Source organism: Pempheris klunzingeri, chromosome 7, assembly GCF_042242105.1.
Source record: "Pempheris klunzingeri isolate RE-2024b chromosome 7, fPemKlu1.hap1, whole genome shotgun sequence".
Classification (NCBI taxonomy): Eukaryota; Metazoa; Chordata; class Actinopteri; order Acropomatiformes; family Pempheridae; genus Pempheris; species Pempheris klunzingeri.
This window is the reverse complement of record NC_092018.1, coordinates 14,899,315-14,918,872: the sequence shown is the minus strand read 5'-3', so window position 1 is coordinate 14,918,872 and position 19,558 is coordinate 14,899,315. Positions and strand designations below refer to the sequence as shown.

Sequence of the window (19,558 nt, the reverse complement as noted above, 5' to 3'; positions counted from 1 at the left end):
GACCAAAACTGAGATAAAAGAGACTTTGATTCACCGGGTGGCCACAAACATGACTCACGTTTGCTGGGCGTGTAAACAAGACACTGTTTGCCAATACGTTCATCATATCGACACTATAAGATGATAATATGTCAGTGTTCGCAGCTGTTACTCTGCTCCCAACGATTAGCGCAAAAGGATTACGTTGATTTACCGTAAACCCCCTTATCTACACATTTATAAGCACTATATAAACATTTAGTAAATGGTGTATAACACATTATAATGTAATCACATATGTGGAGTACAGCATGTGAAAGATTTTTTGCAGCTGCCCTTCCACATTTTTCAGTGTGGAAACCTCATTCACACATCAAAAATTAGGAACGGTGTGCTTCTGCTGAAATTGTGTTAAGAGGAAAAGCAACCAGAAAATAGAAATTATCATCTGAATTTAGTATAGATAATAATAAATGGAATATGTGTTACATTTCCTCTTTAAATTTAGTAATTAAACAGTTTGTCTCTTGGTTTGTAATTTACAGTTTTCTTAGACGTGACTTCATATTCTGCTCAAATTAAAGGCATTCTGGATACAATTAAAGACAAATGAGATAATCACTCTTAATCATATCAAATTCATACAAATGCTGACAGTTTGTGATCTTAAATTACTTAAATGATGAGTTTTCCCACAGCAGTAAAAGTACAAAATTATGACTAATTTCTTTGTAATTTAGCATTTCAGCACAGATAACACAATTTCATATATTTTACATTTCCTTAACTCTATTACGTCATTTCTCTATATGCTCACTTCCTCCAATTGAACAAAAAAGACGACTGTTAATAGGATGTGAAAGTACTGCTACAACACAGGAAACCCAATTGCCTGATGCCAACATGGGACAAAACATTAGTCAGCAGCAATTAAAGCTAAGCGATTTACACAGAGGTAGAGCAACAACATGTAAGTGTGGCTACAACACAAATAAATATGTATAGAAAGCAGAATATGGGGTAATGAGATATTTATACCCAAATTCCTACAAAACTAACGACATTCACACCAGCCTCAGCTGTTTTACTACTGTACTGTTAAGTGGTTATTGTCAAATGTTAGCATGTTAAAACTCGGTGAACATGGTGAATATTTTACCTGCTGCTGTAATGTCAGTATGTTAGCATTGTCATTGTGATCTGCTAGCATGGCAGTAGACGTTTCTATATATAGTATACTGAATGTAATTAAATCTACAATAACCATATAAAAACATGATTTTGGAATTTTAAATAGAAAAGAAAGCTCTATATTATTATATCATACATACTCAGTGAATGATTAAATATCATAACGGTTTATCTTACTGCAGCCCTCCCCCCCCCAGACAGTGTAAAATCCCTCCTATCGAATCCAGACCAAGATTGGAGTGTGACGCAGCTTCCTCCTGCATCATGACAAAACAGGGAAGTGAAGAAATTTCAGATTTAGCCGCAGTTATGCAACTCTAAACAACAAACAAGTGCATTATAGCTGGCGGAATTTTTATTCACATCAAAAGAACCACAAAACCCCAAAGGGCCTGGTCAAAGACGTGAGAAGATTAGGAAACAGTAAGAAAATTCAGCATTTCATGTGATGAGCATAACTTTTTGCAGTAGTGTGTATTTTTTGGTATTTCTCTGGGATAAAACAACTTTTAGCCAGCTGTGACTAAACAGAATGGCTTTCATTTCATTTCACTTCGTTTTTTTCCATCAGCTTTTAATATTACACAGACACTTGCTGAAAAAAACAACGTATTTCTCTTTATAATATGAATTTGAATCTGTTTGGATGGACTACAGAAAGTAAATGGATGTAAAAGCAGCACTTCTACACACTTAACACTTCTATCCCTCCACCAACTTGTTTCCCAAAATGTCAAATTTCAAACCTTGTACACTCATGACTACCAGAGTCTGCATAAAAAACAGCACATTCATATTAATTATTTATGTTCAATATTGATCATAAATGCTAGCATTTTTCTGAGTTACTATCTTACTAGACTTACTATCATCTTCAGACCCCTGGAAGGTCACAATTAAACATCCACGCAATGACAGAACAGCACTAAACACAGTTACACCATGTGTATGTTAGACAATTAAAAGTGAGTGTATTTGTATACCAAGCAAAACAAATCAGCTGCATAGTTAGAGGTTACAGAGCTGAGCAGCTTTTAGCAGATTTCTCAATTTTACCCTAAAAGCTAATGAAGGAACTTCACCTCTTTGTTGTCTTTTATGAAGAATATTTTATATTTAAATGTCATTGTGTTTTTTAGGATTCCAACATAAAATATTAACACATTAATGATCAGTGCATGAACTGGTGTACATGCAGATCACGACAAGTGTAATCTCTCATTCCTAAACAGTATGTGTAACACATCTGCTTTAGCGCTGCTCCTTGTGTGTGTGTGTCACAATCACACGCTATACTTAAGCCATGTGCACGGCAGAGTGTGTAAGTACAATATTTCATCACCACAGTAAGTGCGGCATTAAAGACCCTCCCACTTCCTGTCTATGAGGGAAAATCCCTCAATGATTGTGTATAAAAATGCTGCAGATCAGCACAGACAGACAGAACAACACTGACAGGACAACTGCTGTGGTCTTAACCAAACACACAAACAAAGCTTCAAATCTACAGAACTTAACAGGTAAGCTGAGTTTTTTTGGAGCAATTGTTAAACTGCTAAAAGTCTTGTATTATGTCTAAAATATTTCAGCTTCTCTAGATCATTGTGTGCTTTGTAATCTCCATCAGTATTACTGAATAAATGCCTTATAGTGTTGATACAGTAGTCATACATTACTGCAGCATCAGACAGAGATGTACTGCACTCTTTACAACGGAGAGTAAAAGGGTAAATAATTATATTCAAGACAAATAAATAAAGCTAATAAAACAGTTATCAGGAGTAAAGCTGAAAATCCAGCTGAATTAAAAATGTTAGACTTTCTGTCTTCCTGCAGATCTTCATTAATTCAGAAAAAGATGGAATCCGAGATGCAGTGCAGCGTGAGCCAGATGTGGCGCCCCAAGATGCCAGAGGGAATGGACTTGGAGATTTCCCATCACCCCCTGACAATGAGGCGCGTGGTGAACCTCATCATCGCCATGGAGAAGTGGAAGGGCAGCACCGCAGAGTCGGTCCTGAGCACTGAGTTCAGAGATGAAAACCTGCTCAACATCATGCTGGAGAACCTAGTGGAGGGTAAGCACATAGACGAGACTATTTCAACACTGTTGCATAAAAAGGACTCACTGGACTGTTACTCACGTTTAAAAGTTCCTAAAAAAAATCCATAATATACTGTATTTCTGCAATGTGGTGACGAAGTTGCTAATAAAAAGCATTAAGTTACTCTGCCAGGTGCTCAGAATTTTGGCTTTCAAGGCTCACTAGTGCATGAAAAGACAAGGTCTCTGTTGCTGTTCCTGCTTCTTCGAGATGAATTGAACGATAAAAATCCCATCAGCAACATAACTAATCAGACTTGCCTCTTTTCCCCTCAGAGCAAATTGTGTTTGAGCGTGGTACAACTCCATCAGAGCCATTTGTGTGGACCGGCGAGGACCTGTACAACGTAACTGACAGCGAGAAAAGGAGCTTGGTCCTGCTCCGAAACAGCATGGAGCTCCACGCAGTGATGCTGCAAGGAGGCTCTGCCTGTCGCAAAGGTAAATGCTTGTGGAAGTTAGAAAATCATCCTCTGGGTTATGGTAGATATTTGAATTTTAGGTATAATGTACCTATCGCTGTTTAAAGGTGATATTTTACATCTAAAATTACATCTAAAACTTCCCAAATATTCAGTGTTTCCTCCAGTACTTTTATTTGCAGGATGGAAAATACCCAGTAACATAATCAAGTCATAATATCTCCTTAATACAGCCTAATATCTCAATTTAGGCCTGGATTGAGGTGTAACAGCTCACAGGTGCTTTAACAAAGTGCTGAATTTTATAAATGTACAATATGTTTTGTATGAAAAGTCTCAATTAGTAATATAGCCAGAAATGATAGCTGCTGGTATGATGATGGAGTAATAAGTATAATGTTTCCTTTTAAATATGGGGGAATAAAACTATAACATTGCAGAAAATTAGGCACAGTGTAACTCCTGATGTGGTGACATTGGATACTACATTTAACCTAAAACCTTCCAAGTCACACCTGTTTGATCTTACCTTAGCCCTGCTGCACAAATTCAGGTTTGCCTTCAGTAAAATGCACAGAAAGCAGCATTTGTCTGATGATAGAGGATGAAATGGTCTTTCAGCTTTCATTAAAACGAACTTGCATCCTCTTTTCTCTCCTCAGTTCAGTTCAGCATGTCAACTTACGTGCCGTCTGCACCCAGCCAAGAGGCCAGAACTGTGGCTCTGTGCATCAGGGGCACAGATCTCTACCTCTCTTGCCACAAGGATGGTGACGAGTCTTGCACCTTGCATCTGGAGGTAAAACTCATGACGCTTACTTACAGATAACACACTTTGTTTAACTGTCAAAGGGTAAATTCAATCCCATGTGCCACATTTCTCAAAGCCAGAATAGTGGTGATTAGATCTACATGGTCATTTGAATTGTTATAATCTGAAAGAGACACTGCACATTTATCTGAACTGGTAGTTTTGGGTTTTTTTGGTCAAAGTGTTTTGGTATTTGAGCCTTCTGACATCTATCTTTTCACACCTCAGGCGGTGGACAACAAAGAAAGTCTGAAGAGCATCACCCCGGGCAGCGACATGGAAAGATTCCTCTTCAACCAGCAGGTGACTGGGTTGAATATCAGCACCCTCACATCTGTCCCCTTCAGTGACTGGTATGTCAGCACAGCAGCCGTCGAGAAGAAGCCACTGGAGATGTGCCAGGAGACTGCCCAACGCCACCGAACCTTCACCCTCGAGCAGACAACACTCACTCTGGATTGTGAAACTGCATCTCAAGTTTGATGCTCTTCAGGAGCAAAACTGGGTGTTGAGCAGAGTGTAAAACATGCTGCACTTCATCCATTCTGATTCAAAAACATTTACTGTATGTACCAAGTACAGAAAGTGAAATGCGTCTTGTATTGACGAATTGAAGTTTCACCACAAGGTGGCATTATTGTGCTTTTTGGTGAGCACCTTATATATTTATTGTGCTGAATGACATGACACACTATTAATGCTTTTATCTACTAATTTATTTATCTATTTATGCACTATTTTAACATATTAATGTATTTGGTAATCTGTTCACTAACAATTATTTCAATGATGTATTTTTGTATGTATTTATCTTTAATAAAGCCATATAATTTATTTGGATTTGTGGTTTATATGTTCCTTTAGGATTTGATAAATGACACAACTCAAACAGGATAAATGATACAGCAGACATTAGCTGTAGCCCAAATCTAAAGGCTGTAATCCAAACTAGATTTTGAGCTTTTTTTGAGTATACTTTTGCACTTAAAAAAAAAAAAAGTCACATAAAGTCTGTAACTTTTTATACATAAGAATTGCTACTTTTAATACTTTTTCCAACACTGTACAGGTTACAGGTAATACAAGCATTTAGTTTACACAAGCATCAATCCACGACTTTCTTAAAATGCTAACATAGTATACAGAATATCAGTGTTACCATTGGGTCGACTGTCTTTGGTGTGTGTGAGGGGAGGAAGTAAACATCTAGAAAAGTAATTACAGTACTTAAAAGGGGTCATATTTATTTAATTTACAATAGTAATGATGGTATAATATCATGATAGGGGAACTAGATATTCTGCACTAAATTGCACATGGCCAGCCAATCAAACCAGGCCTGTTTTTGCGTCATCTAACCTTCTCCTCTGATCAGCCATTATAAGGAACAATGATCAAACTACTCAGAACAAAATTGGTGTGGACGTCCTGACATATGGGATCTGCTTTAATGGTCCTGGTGTAGTGATGAGCAGATTCCACCATCAGTCACTCTGTTCTTGGATAGTTTTGGGTAACTAGAGTATCAAGATGTCAAAGCACTTCAGAAGATAGATAGATAGATAGATAGATAGATAGATAGATAGATAGATAGATAGATAGATAGATAGATAGATAGATAGATAGATAGATAGATAGATAGATAGATAGATAGATAGATAGATAGATAGATAGATAGATAGATAGATAGATAGATAGTCATTGTCGGGATTGGCTCCAGCTAATGGATGGATTTATTATTGTCTTTTAAATGCACATTTATTTTTATTTTTTCTTTGCACTGTAAGCAGCTGGTGATGTATTTTGTTTCATCCCGTGTATGCGAGTACTCAGGGAAATGACAATAAAGTGAATCTTGAATTTCGAATCTTGAATCTCTTGAATTCTGTTGTGGTTAAAGTACCTTTGTGACTTAAATATTTACTTTGTTGTATTTCATTTCATATTACTTTATTATTTTTGTTACTGATCATCGTATATTTTGTATTTCTGTATTCTCCAATTAAAAAAACATGAAGGAAATACTATTATGAACCCAGAATACAGCCTGTATGTACTTTTTGTTTACATCGTCTACACCAATCCGCTTAGGGGTTGTGCGCATGCGTACCGTTCTTTCGAAATTTGAAATCGTCCAATCAGAGAAGAGGAGGCGTTCAGACCCGGTAATTTCAAAACCGAATGCCAGAGCTGAGTTGTTATGGAGCAAACTAACGTTACTTTAACGTATCGATAACCACCAACAAGGCGTTTTTGTGTTGAGAGAAATACGGATAAATTCGAGAGACAAGTCCTGATAGATATGGAAGAAGGAGAGACCGTATCGATACTTTCCAGAAAAGGTTAGCTTGTTAAATTACATTAAACCCAGCTAGCTTTAGGCTAGTTAACGTTAGCCTATTGACGCTAAGGCTAGATAGCAACCGTTTGCTAAAACTTTATGTTAGCAACAGCGAGGACATGTTTTTATGTCTAAATAGATAAACTAGCACTTATCGTGCTGGTTTGGTAGCGTTAAATGTATCAGACGCGAACACTACATCAGTTTTTGTAAAGACCGGGTATTAACATAAATCACTAGTATCCCCACAAGATGCTCTGGTAGTGGAGGGTTTGGTGTGTGTGATCACATGGATTATTCATCTTAGTTATAAATGCTGGATTTTCTGCCTAAAACAAACTAGATATTTAACATAATTTGACACAATGGAAGGTGGGTTAGTTGTAGGCTTCCCATGCAAACAGAACAGCGATGGACAGAGTTAATGAAAAAATAAGTCCAATATTTTTTTGTCAAATTAGACAAATAAAGCAGCAAACGTTCACTTTTCGGATGTTAGAACAACTAAATTTTAGTTTGAATAATTATTCAAAGGATTTATCATTATCAAAATTGTTGGAGATTACTTCTCTTTACTTGTTGATCAATTAATCAGTTATTTAAGCTCTATTTTGCAGTCCACTGTTCAAATTTCGATTTTCCACAAGATGGCAGTAACTTTCTGTTGAGTCGTCTAGTAACTTAAATCAGTCACCTACATTAGTTAGAGGTCTTATTCTGGAAGGCTGGTGAAAGTGAACGCATACAAACATATTACGCCAATTTTCACTTGCATGATTGTACTTTGAGGCCTCACTAGAATATGTTTACATGTTGTAATGTTCAAAAGACATTATTTTTCTCATACTGTGCACACTGCTATGCATGGTGTCTCTGAATTCCCTGTTTGAGCTCCTGTCTCATATATGTTGGAAAAGCATAATAGTTTTCTATAATATGCCCCCTTTAGGTGTCAATTATGATGACTTGGCTGCTGCTGTTACATTCTGCCCCTTATAATTCAGCAGATGAAGGACTTAAAAACCTTTTAGACTTCATTTTTCTTACTGTCTGCCACATCCAGTATGGGGAACTGAGCTGTAGTTCAACTCTTGGCCTTGATGAACATACTGTATTTTTCAGTGATGCTGTGTTTATTTTTTTTAATCAAAAGACAGTTTCCAAATCTTGTAATGTTCCTCATTTACACTTAATTTGTATGCAGGCACATTTATTAAGAGCTACAGTATCTGGCTGGATAATAAGCCTTTAAGCCAAAATGATTTGCTTGAGTCTGTAATATGGAATTTACAGTTGAGTATATTGGAAAGTCATTTGTGTGTGTGTTCACCAGTGCTGAATTCCTGTGCTGTTTTCTGTCACAGAGCTGCGTAAGCAGAAGTTGATGGAATATCTAGCAGCAAAAGGAAAGCTGAAACAAACCAACCCCAAGTAAGAAAAACAAAACTCAAAAACAGTGTGGTTAAATGTTGTTATTGTTATTGTTATCTGTTATCGTATCGGGGGTAAACTGACTAGCCAAAATTTTACTTTTCAGGCCAAACCTCCATGATGACTGTCAGGTTAAGAAGCCGGTGTCGTCTGCACTAAAGGTGGGTTGTAACTCTTGATTGTGCAGGTAATGGAGCTGAATTTTAAATAATGGTGTCAGTATTAGATTGGGATTGTGAGGTGGCCTCATAGTCACGCTGAAATGCCATTTGTTTGACACTTACTTGATGAACAAAACAGATGATTACTCAGACCGACTCAGAAGTCTGGAAGCAGAGTAATGCTGATTATTTTATTTCATGTTTTTGTTTTCACAGATTCTTAAGGGAAAAGAAAATGAGGCTCCAGCTGGCAGATTCAGATATGAACGCACAAAAGTTCAAACTCTGGCTGCTAAATCCTTAAAAGGTCCTACTAGAACAGCATTCGGTGTCACTAACAAAGTTAATGTAAAAGTCAGCCTCCTGATTGGCATGCAGGATGACTCTTGTTCACCTGTAACCAGTGGCACTCAGTCAAAATATAATCAAAACCCTGCGCTCACAAGCACAAAAAACACTGTGTCCTCCAAATCCAACCTGAATGCAGCCAGCCATCTCAAAAATCTGCCAGACACAGGAAGCCAGTCTTCTGGCAGATTCTCTTCAAATGCAGCTTGCACAGCTGGAACAAAATCTAACTGCAGATTCAGCTCCAGCTCAAATGCTGCCAGGTCATCTCAAATGAGGACAGCCAGTGCCAGGATAAGTCTAGGTCCCATCGTCAAAACAAAAACAGGACTCATTCCTGCAGTGACCCAGCCAAGAAACAGTGGACGCCAAAACCTAACACTCACCTCCGCCCCAGCAGCTGCTACCACCTCGAAGTCAGTTGCTAACAAAGTGCGATCCAGCACCTCATCATCAATCTCTGTTTACCAGAGGTCTGCCTTGGCTCAGAGGAAAACATTACCTGCTGCTGCTCTAAACAACCCTGTTAACAAGAGAATATCTGTTTCTTCGACTGCAAGAGCTGGGGTCAAAGTTCAAAATCAGATCAAGTCTAACTCTAAACCAGTCTCTGGTAAACATTATCAGCTGTCTTGTAAGATTCAGTTATCAAGTGGTCTGAAATCAACATCCACCTCCTCCAAGTGCTCTGCAGCACATATTAAGCCAGAGTGGAGAGTAGGGATGCCAAAAACTGATAAAACTGGTCAGTCCACACACGTGTACATAAAGCAGAGATCTGAGGGTGAAGGGGAGAAAAGTGGCCGACCATCCACCTCCCAAGCGCACTCAGGAATAGCGAGTGGGTGCATTTCCAGAGCTGCCAACGCGGTTATGCGAGCTGCTGTGGCTGAGCTTAGTGGGAAAACCAAGAAATGTAAAGAGACCGAGAGCAAGAAGGGGCGCAGTTCAGTAAATGCCCCACCACCACAAACCACTGTAAAAAGAACAGGTGCTCCAGTGTCGTCACAGACGGTGCCACGGCCTGCCAGGACCATCAGCCATACAGGCCAGGCCACAGACATGAAGACCCCAAAGATCCCAGTCAGGCTCATTCCCCAGACAGAGGGAAACAAGCTGACAGCTGTCCAGGAGGAACGAATGTAAGTAGAAAAGTAAATGCATAGCATGAAACTATGGCCTGGCAACATGAATCATTTCCAGCTGTGAGTGAGTTTGAGTTTGGCTCTTCATTTGGACACTTAACCAGCTACAGAAGAACTGCGATACTTCATATCTTTCTGTATGTGACTCACATGGAACGTTTCTTTTAGGGTTGGGTCAACGGTTCAGTATTTTTTTTATTATTTACTTTTTAATTGTAGTGTGTCAATGATAAAATTTTCTATCATCCAAATGAATGATTTCGGGCAAGCGATTGGACTTTTTTTGTTAAGTAATGCATAACAGTGAGAAAACAGTTGATGACAATGATTTGAACATCTTTTTTTCATACTGTGATAGGTGTTGGAAAATGTTTAGGTAATAAGATAACGATTTCAGCCATATTGTATTTTGAGAGTTATTTAAGAGTCCCTGTGCAGCCGTTCTAAATGACTAAATGATTGGGAATCGGTATGGGAAGATGTTCATTATTAGAGATGTCCTAATCGAGTTGTTCATGCCCCGACCCAATCTGGCCAAGTGACAATTCAGGTGAGATTTTTGGTGATAAGGAAGTCTGGTTTATAGATCCTATAGACACAAATGCGCCAGAAATCCGACAGCGTGTCAGACAGAAATAGACTGCAGTGAACGGGGCAGCAAATTACCACGAAATAGGGCAGTCACCTCCAGGCTATAGCTAATGGTGTTTACTGAGTAAGACAGTAAAATAAACAGTTAGATAGACATACTCAGAGTCAAAAATGCCCCGGATAAGCAGAAGATAATGGATGGATGAACCCCAGTTTGTCCTTGGATTTGTTATTCCACTGCCACACCCCTCATTCCTCTCTCCTGTGCTGTCCAAAGAAAATAGATTAAATGTTCATCCTCCGTTTTATTATTTGGCCCCAAGGAGAAAACTACAGGAATGGCGAGAAGCCAAGGGCATTTCCTACAAGCGTCCTCCAATGCCGGTAAAACTTCAGGTCAGGCGCACTGTGGCTGAGCCACAGTCCTTCTGGGCCACCATGAAGGAGGAAGACGAGGCTCATTCCCTCATCTGTGCCGTGGACAGATCCCTCGCTGATTGCATCAAATTGCTTGGAGAGGTATTTGAAGTGGAGTGAGGGATTTAAAATTTCTCTCTATTATTTTCCAGGACATTGCAATCTGATGAGCACTTACTAGATATTACATTTTACTGGAAGTTGTGTTGTGAGCACATTTGTAAAGTATTGGTATTCATGAAATTTATTTGGGGCTGCAGGGATGCCCCAGTTTCCTCGAAAAAAAAGTTGGATTCTGGATTATTGAATAAGAGTAAACATTTATGATACTTAGACTTTTTGTTCAGCAGCATAATCTTCACAGATGAACACCACTTTTGATTTTTTTTATGTCTAAATGCAGTCTAGGTAGTAGATAAAGTTAGGATATAAATGAACTACAGCACAGTCACATGACTTTAACTGCAAAGTTGGAAAATACTATACAGTGTTTCCCCTAGGTTTACTGCCGTTATATTATATTGTTTTAATATTCTACACAGTCTCTTCTGGGCACAGACGCTGAATGACTGTGATGACTGTACGATAAGCACCTTGGTTGAAGTGTCTTCCAGCGCATGAGTTTGACATGAGCCTGCTTCGCTCTCACAGGGCTGCCCTCCACACCAGGTGAAGGAGGTTCTCTCGCGGCTGCCTGCGGTGTCCAAGAAGTTTGCTAAATACTGGATCTGTCAGGCCCGCCTGATGGAACAGGAGGGCAACCTAGCTGTCCTGCCCATGTTTGAGGAGGCCGTTCGTGTTGTGTTGGAGGTAAGACCTCCACAATATTAAAACTCCGGAGTCATCTTTCATAAGAGTTTCGTACAGTTGTTAAAGGTGCCCTGTGGCGTTTTCCTATAAACAAAGTTGTCACCTGTGTACGTATGCACATGCACACTCAACTCAACCTGTCTTCAGGTAATATTGAAATACTGAGTGATACTCATCATGTGTCACCAGATGTCTTTCAGTAGAAATCTTATCTGATTTTCTGTTGTTTTTCTGCTGTTGCTTAATTTTCCATTACTGCTGTTCAGATGCTCGAAGCCCTTGTACTCAGTGGTTCCTGTTGAGAACCACAATAGTTATACCATAGAAAACAATTGTTGACTTCACTTCACTGCATCATTCAGATTTTATATTACCCCTGATGGCTTGATTTGTTGATCACAATCAACAGCCCAGTAAATAATATTACTTCAGATTCCCCAACACACTCATTGTTTAAGTTGTGCTGCGGTTTAAAATGAAAGGATCCTTCTTCGTTTCTGTCTTTCTGTTTTATTCTAGCCAGTGGACGAGCTGCGGACTGTGGTGTTTGAGATTCTGAAGAAAAAGGACGAGATCCAAGGTAGCCGGCCTGCGTGCCTTGTTCACTTACATTGCACAGGTTTCAGTCAGCACTTAGCATGGCTTTGTTTTGTTGCATTTCTGGAAGCCACTTTTTTTTTATTTCTTATGCCATATCCATCTGATTTCATAGATGGCTACAGCCCGCACCTAAACACGACAGTTGTAATTCAATATGGAATACAGGGGTTTAGAGACGCTCCAATACCATTACCTAACTAATCCTCCTGCAGGACTGAGGCGATAGATGGAATGGTCCCGTGGGAACATTCCGGAATTCTTTTAGATAGATCAGAGACTGTTTGTGGCCACATCTTTACACAGACCTGCCTTAATCTCAACGCCTCGTATCAAGCTACTGCTCCTGACAGGCATACGACCAAACGCTGGTAAAAACGAAACAAAATATATACATACAATAATTTAACAACATCACGGCCCATCCCTACAATTGTGATAGATGATTGATCCAGCATCTTAGGCAGGATCGGAGGCATTTCCGCTGCTGGTATTGCATTCTCTTATTTGCTCCTGTTTGGATAACGTATGGTCATAGTTTTATGTATGTTGGTTTCATGATGGCACTGTTTGTTTTGCATCCGTCTACAATAGAGAGGACTTATTTTAATTAAGCAGGTCAAATCTTTCATTACACAAACAGCAGCCCACATGTATGTATTTAAATATTTTCAGAACTCATACACACAAATCATTACCAGAGAATTTAGTTATTATGATTATATTAGAAATAACACTATTTTAGTTAATAGTATTAATAGGACCTCACTTTCATTTCCCTCTTCAGACTATTGCAGATGGTGGTGGGAGCAGAGAACACGAAGGCAGCATTTCTTATTTCTGTCTGAGGGTTAACCACAGCTAATACACCCAGCTGTACCATTTATCGACTAGATATTACAAACGCCTCTCAGTATAACACAATATTATTCAGCATTACAATCTGCAGCCTCCAAACTGGCCATAGAGTTGAATCACACCTCAACGGGTTAAACAAAAAGCATCCGAACGCACAGAGAAACAAATTGGCGACCACAGCGTAAAAATGTGCAGCCAAAGAGCCAGATGTTTTTTGCTGGATTCGTGAACAAAAACAGCTAAGAGAAGAGTGGTTGTTATATTTGTCAGGTGGCCACAAACACAATTCCAAATGAGTGGCGATGTTGCTCCGTATCTCCACATCTGTTTATAGATGTGTGAATAAGCCACTGTTTACTAACAAGTTTGCCATAAACACTTTATTAGATGATGATATGTCAATGATTTTGATGCATCTTTAATGGAAATAAAGTTAATTTTTAATTACTTCAGTTCTTTTTCATGTTTTTGTCAGCAGCAGAAGAAAATGAGGCAGAGGATGGGCAGATTTCAACATGTGAAACTCCTCCGGAGAGTATCATCAATAACCCAATGATGACTCCTAAACCTGTCCGAGCCCTCATCTGTGGGGAGAAAGGAGACTCGTCTGTAGTCAAATACAAGATCACAGCAACTCCTGGGTGTGGCTGAGTAATTATTACAACTTCCAGCAGCTGCACATGTGACAGTTTTTATGCTAGCAAGTGTTAGTGTTTTTGCTTTGCTGAGTGTTGTAACTGTTAGTTAGCCAAAGCTGAAGAAGAGCCTGGTAATTATTTTACTTTCACGGCCGAATTAGCTTCGTTCAAATGTATCTGTTGGCGTGTTGCAGGCGTAGCCAAGAGCACATCCGCTCTGTAGGCGGTCTGCACACATTATGTGATCAGTATAGCTGCGCACCGACTGTATCAAGGAATTGGACTTAGCCACCATGACGTCACCCAATGGTTTGCGGCGTGCTGTTTTTAAGCCAGGAGCGATGGTCATTCTGCAAAGACCCCCTTGTCTGATTGGTCAGGGTTCAGCACGATCCACCTCTGATTGGTTAGTCACAAGGTAGTCCCGCCCCAAAGCATACCCTGCTTTATTGTCTATTTCAATGTAAGTGGGACCATAAGGCGCCGTCTAACCTGCTCCTCTGATCAGCCGTTATAAAGAACAACGATCAAACTACTCAGAACGAATACTGGAGTGGACGTCCTGACATCTGCTTTAATGGTCCTGGTGTAGTGATGAGCAGATTCCACCATCAGTCACTCTGTTCTTGGATAGTTTTGGGTAATTAGAGTATCAAGATGTCAAAGCACTTCATGACAGCAGAAGTGCATGCAGTCAAGTCGTACTTGCTTGCTGGTGTGTTTTTATTGATATTGTTAGCAGTGTTACTGGGACCAGAGACATAAGAATTTCACTGCCAGTGATTGCTTCATGTAACTGCTGAGCATGTGACAATAAAGTCTTTGAATCTTGAATCAAGTCAACACACGCCCATGATGGTACCAGCTTAGCTGCAGTGGTGGTGAGCCAGATGTAAACACATTGAGAGATGTTACAAATATGACACACCACTTAACAAGTTTATTTTCCTAAGAAATGGAGTGACATGCATGTCTATGTGCAGACTTCAGAGGGGAAAAGAACTGATGAAACATAAAGGAGGTTGACATGACCTTCTAAACAAGCTTCTTGGAGGTTGAATAAGTTTTGAAATTGTGATTCATGCTTTTCTTTCTTTTCTTCAGTGGCCCTCCAAGCCAACAGAAGGAACCAGCGAGGATAAACGGCCAGGAGGTTCGCTTCTTCACGCCAGTTAGACGCTCCGTGCGAATTGAGAGGGCCTCGCTTAGATACCCGGCGTCCCTCCAGGACCACGACCTCTGCGTGGCCTCCTACAATGACCTGATCTCAGGGGAGGACAACGAGGAAAGTGAGGAGCAGAGGGGCGGGGAAGCCAACTCAGAGGCTAACAACACGCCGATGTACGTCTACAGACAGAACGAAGCGCTCAAAGATAAGGTGCTTGTCCAACTAGTCTGTGATGAACACTTCCAGCCTTAGATGCTCACTTCATTTCCACCAGTTTGTAGTTGAGATCTTATTAGGCAGTCGGCCCTGTTCCCACGATATATGTACATACGCTGTTGTTGTCAGATCCCCTCCTCCTCCAGACATTTTAGGTAATGTTTTAGCTGTTTTATACAGTTGGGTGTTTCTCACACATGCTTATGGAGAGTTTATTGGTTCATCCTTTTTTATATGTATTGTATTGTGTTATTTGATTCCTTCAAAAAATGTGATGTACACAGCAAAATAAATGTTTTTTTTTATATATATAATCAGAGGTACTGACTCCTATTTAACATGATTCTGAATGTGATTGGTTAATTCTGAACACAGCCACATCCCCAGTTATAAGAGGGTGTGCACACTTATACAACCACATTATTTTAGTTTTTTATTTTTACCCCCCCCACACACATGAATGAAATTTGCATCTAATCACGTCTTTCTCATGACTTTTTATGCACTTGTGCTACCTCTGTAGTTTGACTTGTGTTCTTTCTGAACAAACCATGAAAACGTAATAAATAATAAAAAACATAAAACCATCTCCACCTGCACAGTGGCCCAGTGATACCCTGTGTTTTATACAAATGTTAGCATTATTTTAAAGGGCTCTTTAAGGAGGTTTCATTGTATTTTTGCTTATTGTTGTGACGTTATTATTCCAGTATCTTCCAGTGCTCCATATAACTAAAATCTGCACAACCTCAGCTCAAAGGCTAAATAAGCCAATAAACCAAAATGATTAATAAAAGTATTGAGATTGTTTCATATACACAAGAAATATACGAAAATCTGACATGTTTTTTCATCGAATTTGACTAAATAAAGACACAAAACACTGATGCAAAGATGCTAGAGCGTCTTATAGACTCCTTAAGACTTTAGGACCGTGCCACTGTACCCGCACGCCATCAACTTGCAACACGGGCAACTTGCAACCTCAAGAATGACACCTTTCTGCTGCAAAAAGACTGAATACTCTGTTCTGGTTTTTATTTTAGATCAATTTAAATGGGAACATGAAAAACTGTCTCCCACATCCGCTCCAACCATAACCTTCGGCCTAACCTCAACCCTTGACCCAAATCTTGTGAGACTTTAGCCAATCGAGTGTTCAAATCTAGAGAGAAACTTAGATGTTTTGAAGCCAGTAACACCACCACTAATGAATGTGTGATCAGCTGTGATCAGCACTGATCTGAATGGATGCTAGAAGGCACTTAGAGCAGGGGAGGAGAGCGGGGAGAGATAGGGGCCATTGGTTTGTCCCTGGGCCCACTTCTGGTCCCTGCTTGTTGGATATGAGCTGTGGACTCCTTATCAATTTACAGCCACAATATTCCTCACATCTGGTGTTTTTTAACTTGTGAGTGTGAGATGAGTGTCTGACAAGAGCAGAAATAAAATACAAAAAAAGGAAACAGTTCCCAGAAAACCACCAGACATTTGCTTATTCTCTGCAATTCCAGGGAAAATATGATTCAACTGTTACAACGACAGAAGCTGATTTACTTCCATAAACAGAGTTCGCCGTCTCTTTTGAGCAGCGCTGGTGCCATTCCGAGAATTGTGGGGTTTCGGTTGTTGGCAGACTGCCGCCGTGCGTAAAGCGCCTGCGCCACCCATCAGTCGGCCTCCTTAAAAGGTCTCCAGCACCTCTGCAGACCAAAGCTGCACCCGCCGGCCCGACAAGCACACACTCGCCCCACAGCTTCACAGGACTGTTTCACCGAGAGTAAGTCACACTGCTTTATTTCTAACCTGCACAGCAGCTTTACGTTCCTCCTCTCTGCCACATCCAGGCGCTCACAGCTTTGTGTGGTTTCACCTGTTATCTGTGGTCAACAGTGGTGAAGCGCCAGCCTGCATGCACGCACTTGATTCTGCAGCGTAATTATAGCTCAGGCAGATTGACCTACTGACTGTTTATTTAAGAGAACAGCCATCTGGCTCTGCAGGATCAGACATGCCTTTTCGTTCGCTAATATTAGGAGCTCAGAGTTCAGCCAAGGTTTACCGCTGGTTAAAGCACAGATAATTAATAAACCGTACCTAATGTTTTCATTCATGCATTATATTGACGCGGTTGAATGTGTTTCAGTGCATTTACTCAAGCAGTGTACACTAGTCAGGGTTTTAGGTTGGGGTTGGCTGTGACACTTTGCTCTCTGCTCAGCAACAACACATCTTACAAAAGTCACTCTTACATTAGAGGGAAGCTAAAGCTCTGGGGTTTAAATGGGCATCCCTTTCATTCTTGTAACTCAGTTTAACATCAAATATAAACTCCTTCACATTGTGACTCTAAACCCCAGCACAGAGTTGTTGTCCCTTATGTTGTTGTCCCGCTTTGTCACCCTGCACAATGCGTCAATCTGTTTCATCGCTCAGTTGAATTGTTCCAGCCATCCTTTCATTATAGATGGTTCTCATTCCCAGTTTGTCAAATATCTTAGACTGCATAGAAGAAGTGGATGTGGTGTCCTGATCTGAAAAGTGAAGTGAATGACCAGCAGGGGACTCCAAACAGAAGTCTGATTGGATGGAAGTCTGTGAGCTTTTTTCTGACTTGATTTCAATCAATCAATCAATCAATCAATCAATTCACCTTTATTGATCCCCCCAAGGGGAGAAATTCCATTTTACAGTGGGGGGGGGGGGGGGGAACAGGAGGAGAGAGAGAGGGGAGGAGAAAAAACATGCGACACCAGACTGTACTCATGTGGAGTGCAGTGTGGGACCGGTAAAAAAACCTCAGCACAAATTTTTTGCACATCACATGACAATAACAACATGGCAACAGGGGATGGGAAAAGGGGAGTGGAGAATTCCAGCACCGCAGGAGGCAGGTCGCTGGCTACAGCCCTGGTAGGCGAGCCCTTGGACCACGCCCCTCGTACTGGAGGGGTGGAAGCTGGCGAAGGCGTTGGATATAGGGCAGGAGTAAGTCCCGATGTGTTTGCCCATCAGTTCTCAAAACTGCAGAGCCGAAAGCTTCTCCAAGATGTTATCCGAGCGGTTGAGAACCACAGCCACGGCTGTGGCCTGAGCCCTGCCTAAGCCCTCAATCATGGTCGGCAGCGGAGTGGGGCCCTTGACTGCTGCCACCGTCTTCCAGATTTGATGATACATCAGTGCAAAGCCTGACCCAATCAGCAGAGCACCTAGTATCATGGATCCAAACAGATAAACATCTTCCACGTCCTCAATGGACAGGTCCGCCAGGCACATGGTCCTCCACTTATCCCACGAGTCGACCGTGTAGCCAGCTGGAAACGTTCCCCAGGCACCGCTCTTCTGGTATTTATTATCTCAATAAACATTTAGCTATTTATGGTATCAGTTGCTAGTTTCACGTCTTCTTCAACACAGCAGGATGTTCATTTAGTAAATTATGGTCCAGTTTAGAGGAAAGTAGAGTATAAAGCAGGATATGCTTTAGGGTGGGACTGCCTTGTGACTGACAATCAGGGGCAGGTCATGCTGAAACCTAACCATCACTTCTGGTTGATGATGTGGAAGATCGGGGCACTTTCACACCCGGGAAGTCGAACTTTTTGGCTTCAGGCGCCACTGAGTAACTTTCATAGGAATGAACTGAGCCTCCAACCCCGTGTCCAGGTCCCTTTACACATCCATGTTCAGACAGGGTTTATGCGAGCTACCACACGTCTTTAGCCAGCAACTGAATACTTCAGTTAAAACTGCTGCCTTCTTCTGTTTAATTAGTGTTTGATCATGACATGCCTGATCACCTAAAACATTTATTTCAAAAGCAACATCAGCATGACATCAGCACCACCCAGCTGTAATAAGTACTGTGACAACCGACCCCATGGGACAACTTGCCCCGTTCTCCCCTACCTGTACTTAACTAAAGTATTTCTATTTTGTGACATGTTTTACTTTGACTTTTCTACATCTTAGAGGGAAATGTTCTTATTACTCCACTACATTCACTCGACAACTATAGTCAGTTTTTACTTTACAAATTCAGATTTTACATATGAAATATATGAAGATGAAGAACTTTTTGAAACGTGTTGCATTGTAAAACCTCTGACTATTCAACAGTGTGGAAAAATTGCATTTTTGCCTTTTTGATAAATAGTTTTATCGTGGAGATGCTGGCAGAGAGCACAGGGAGAGATGAGACCAGTAATAATCAGTAGTTGCAGCGCTTACATGCAGCAAAGGCCCCCAGCAATGCAAATAGTAACAGTTTAAAATAGCTGTAATTATTACACCAGTGGATTAGTCAGCTCGTCTAGTGTGCAGAGAGAAA

General features: G+C 40.5%; 2 protein-coding genes across 3 annotated transcripts; both read left to right on the top strand.

Moving 5' to 3' along the window:
• The first annotated feature begins 2,630 nt into the window (after nt 1-2,630).
• Nucleotides 2,631-5,261, top strand: LOC139203500 (interleukin-1 beta-like). Its single transcript, XM_070833287.1, has 5 exons — nt 2,631-2,690; nt 3,007-3,248; nt 3,551-3,715; nt 4,359-4,495; nt 4,736-5,261. The coding sequence occupies exons 2-5, from the start codon at nt 3,029-3,031 to the stop codon at nt 4,988-4,990; spliced, it is 777 nt and encodes a 258-aa protein (XP_070689388.1). The 5' UTR covers nt 2,631-2,690; nt 3,007-3,028; the 3' UTR covers nt 4,991-5,261.
• Nucleotides 5,262-6,709: 1,448 nt separating this feature from the next.
• ckap2l (cytoskeleton associated protein 2-like) lies at nt 6,710-15,508 on the top strand. Of its 2 annotated transcripts, none has more exons than XM_070833936.1 (9): nt 6,710-6,849; nt 8,213-8,279; nt 8,386-8,440; nt 8,657-9,930; nt 10,848-11,043; nt 11,593-11,751; nt 12,271-12,331; nt 13,685-13,847; nt 14,949-15,508. In XM_070833936.1, exons 1-9 carry the CDS (start codon nt 6,810-6,812, stop codon nt 15,262-15,264), a joined length of 2,331 nt encoding a protein of 776 aa, XP_070690037.1. In that variant the 5' UTR covers nt 6,710-6,809; the 3' UTR covers nt 15,265-15,508. The 2 variants fall into 2 exon arrangements, with proteins under 2 accessions (XP_070690037.1, XP_070690036.1); XM_070833935.1 differs by having other exon boundaries at nt 13,682-13,847.
• The last annotated feature ends 4,050 nt before the right edge of the window (nt 15,509-19,558 follow it).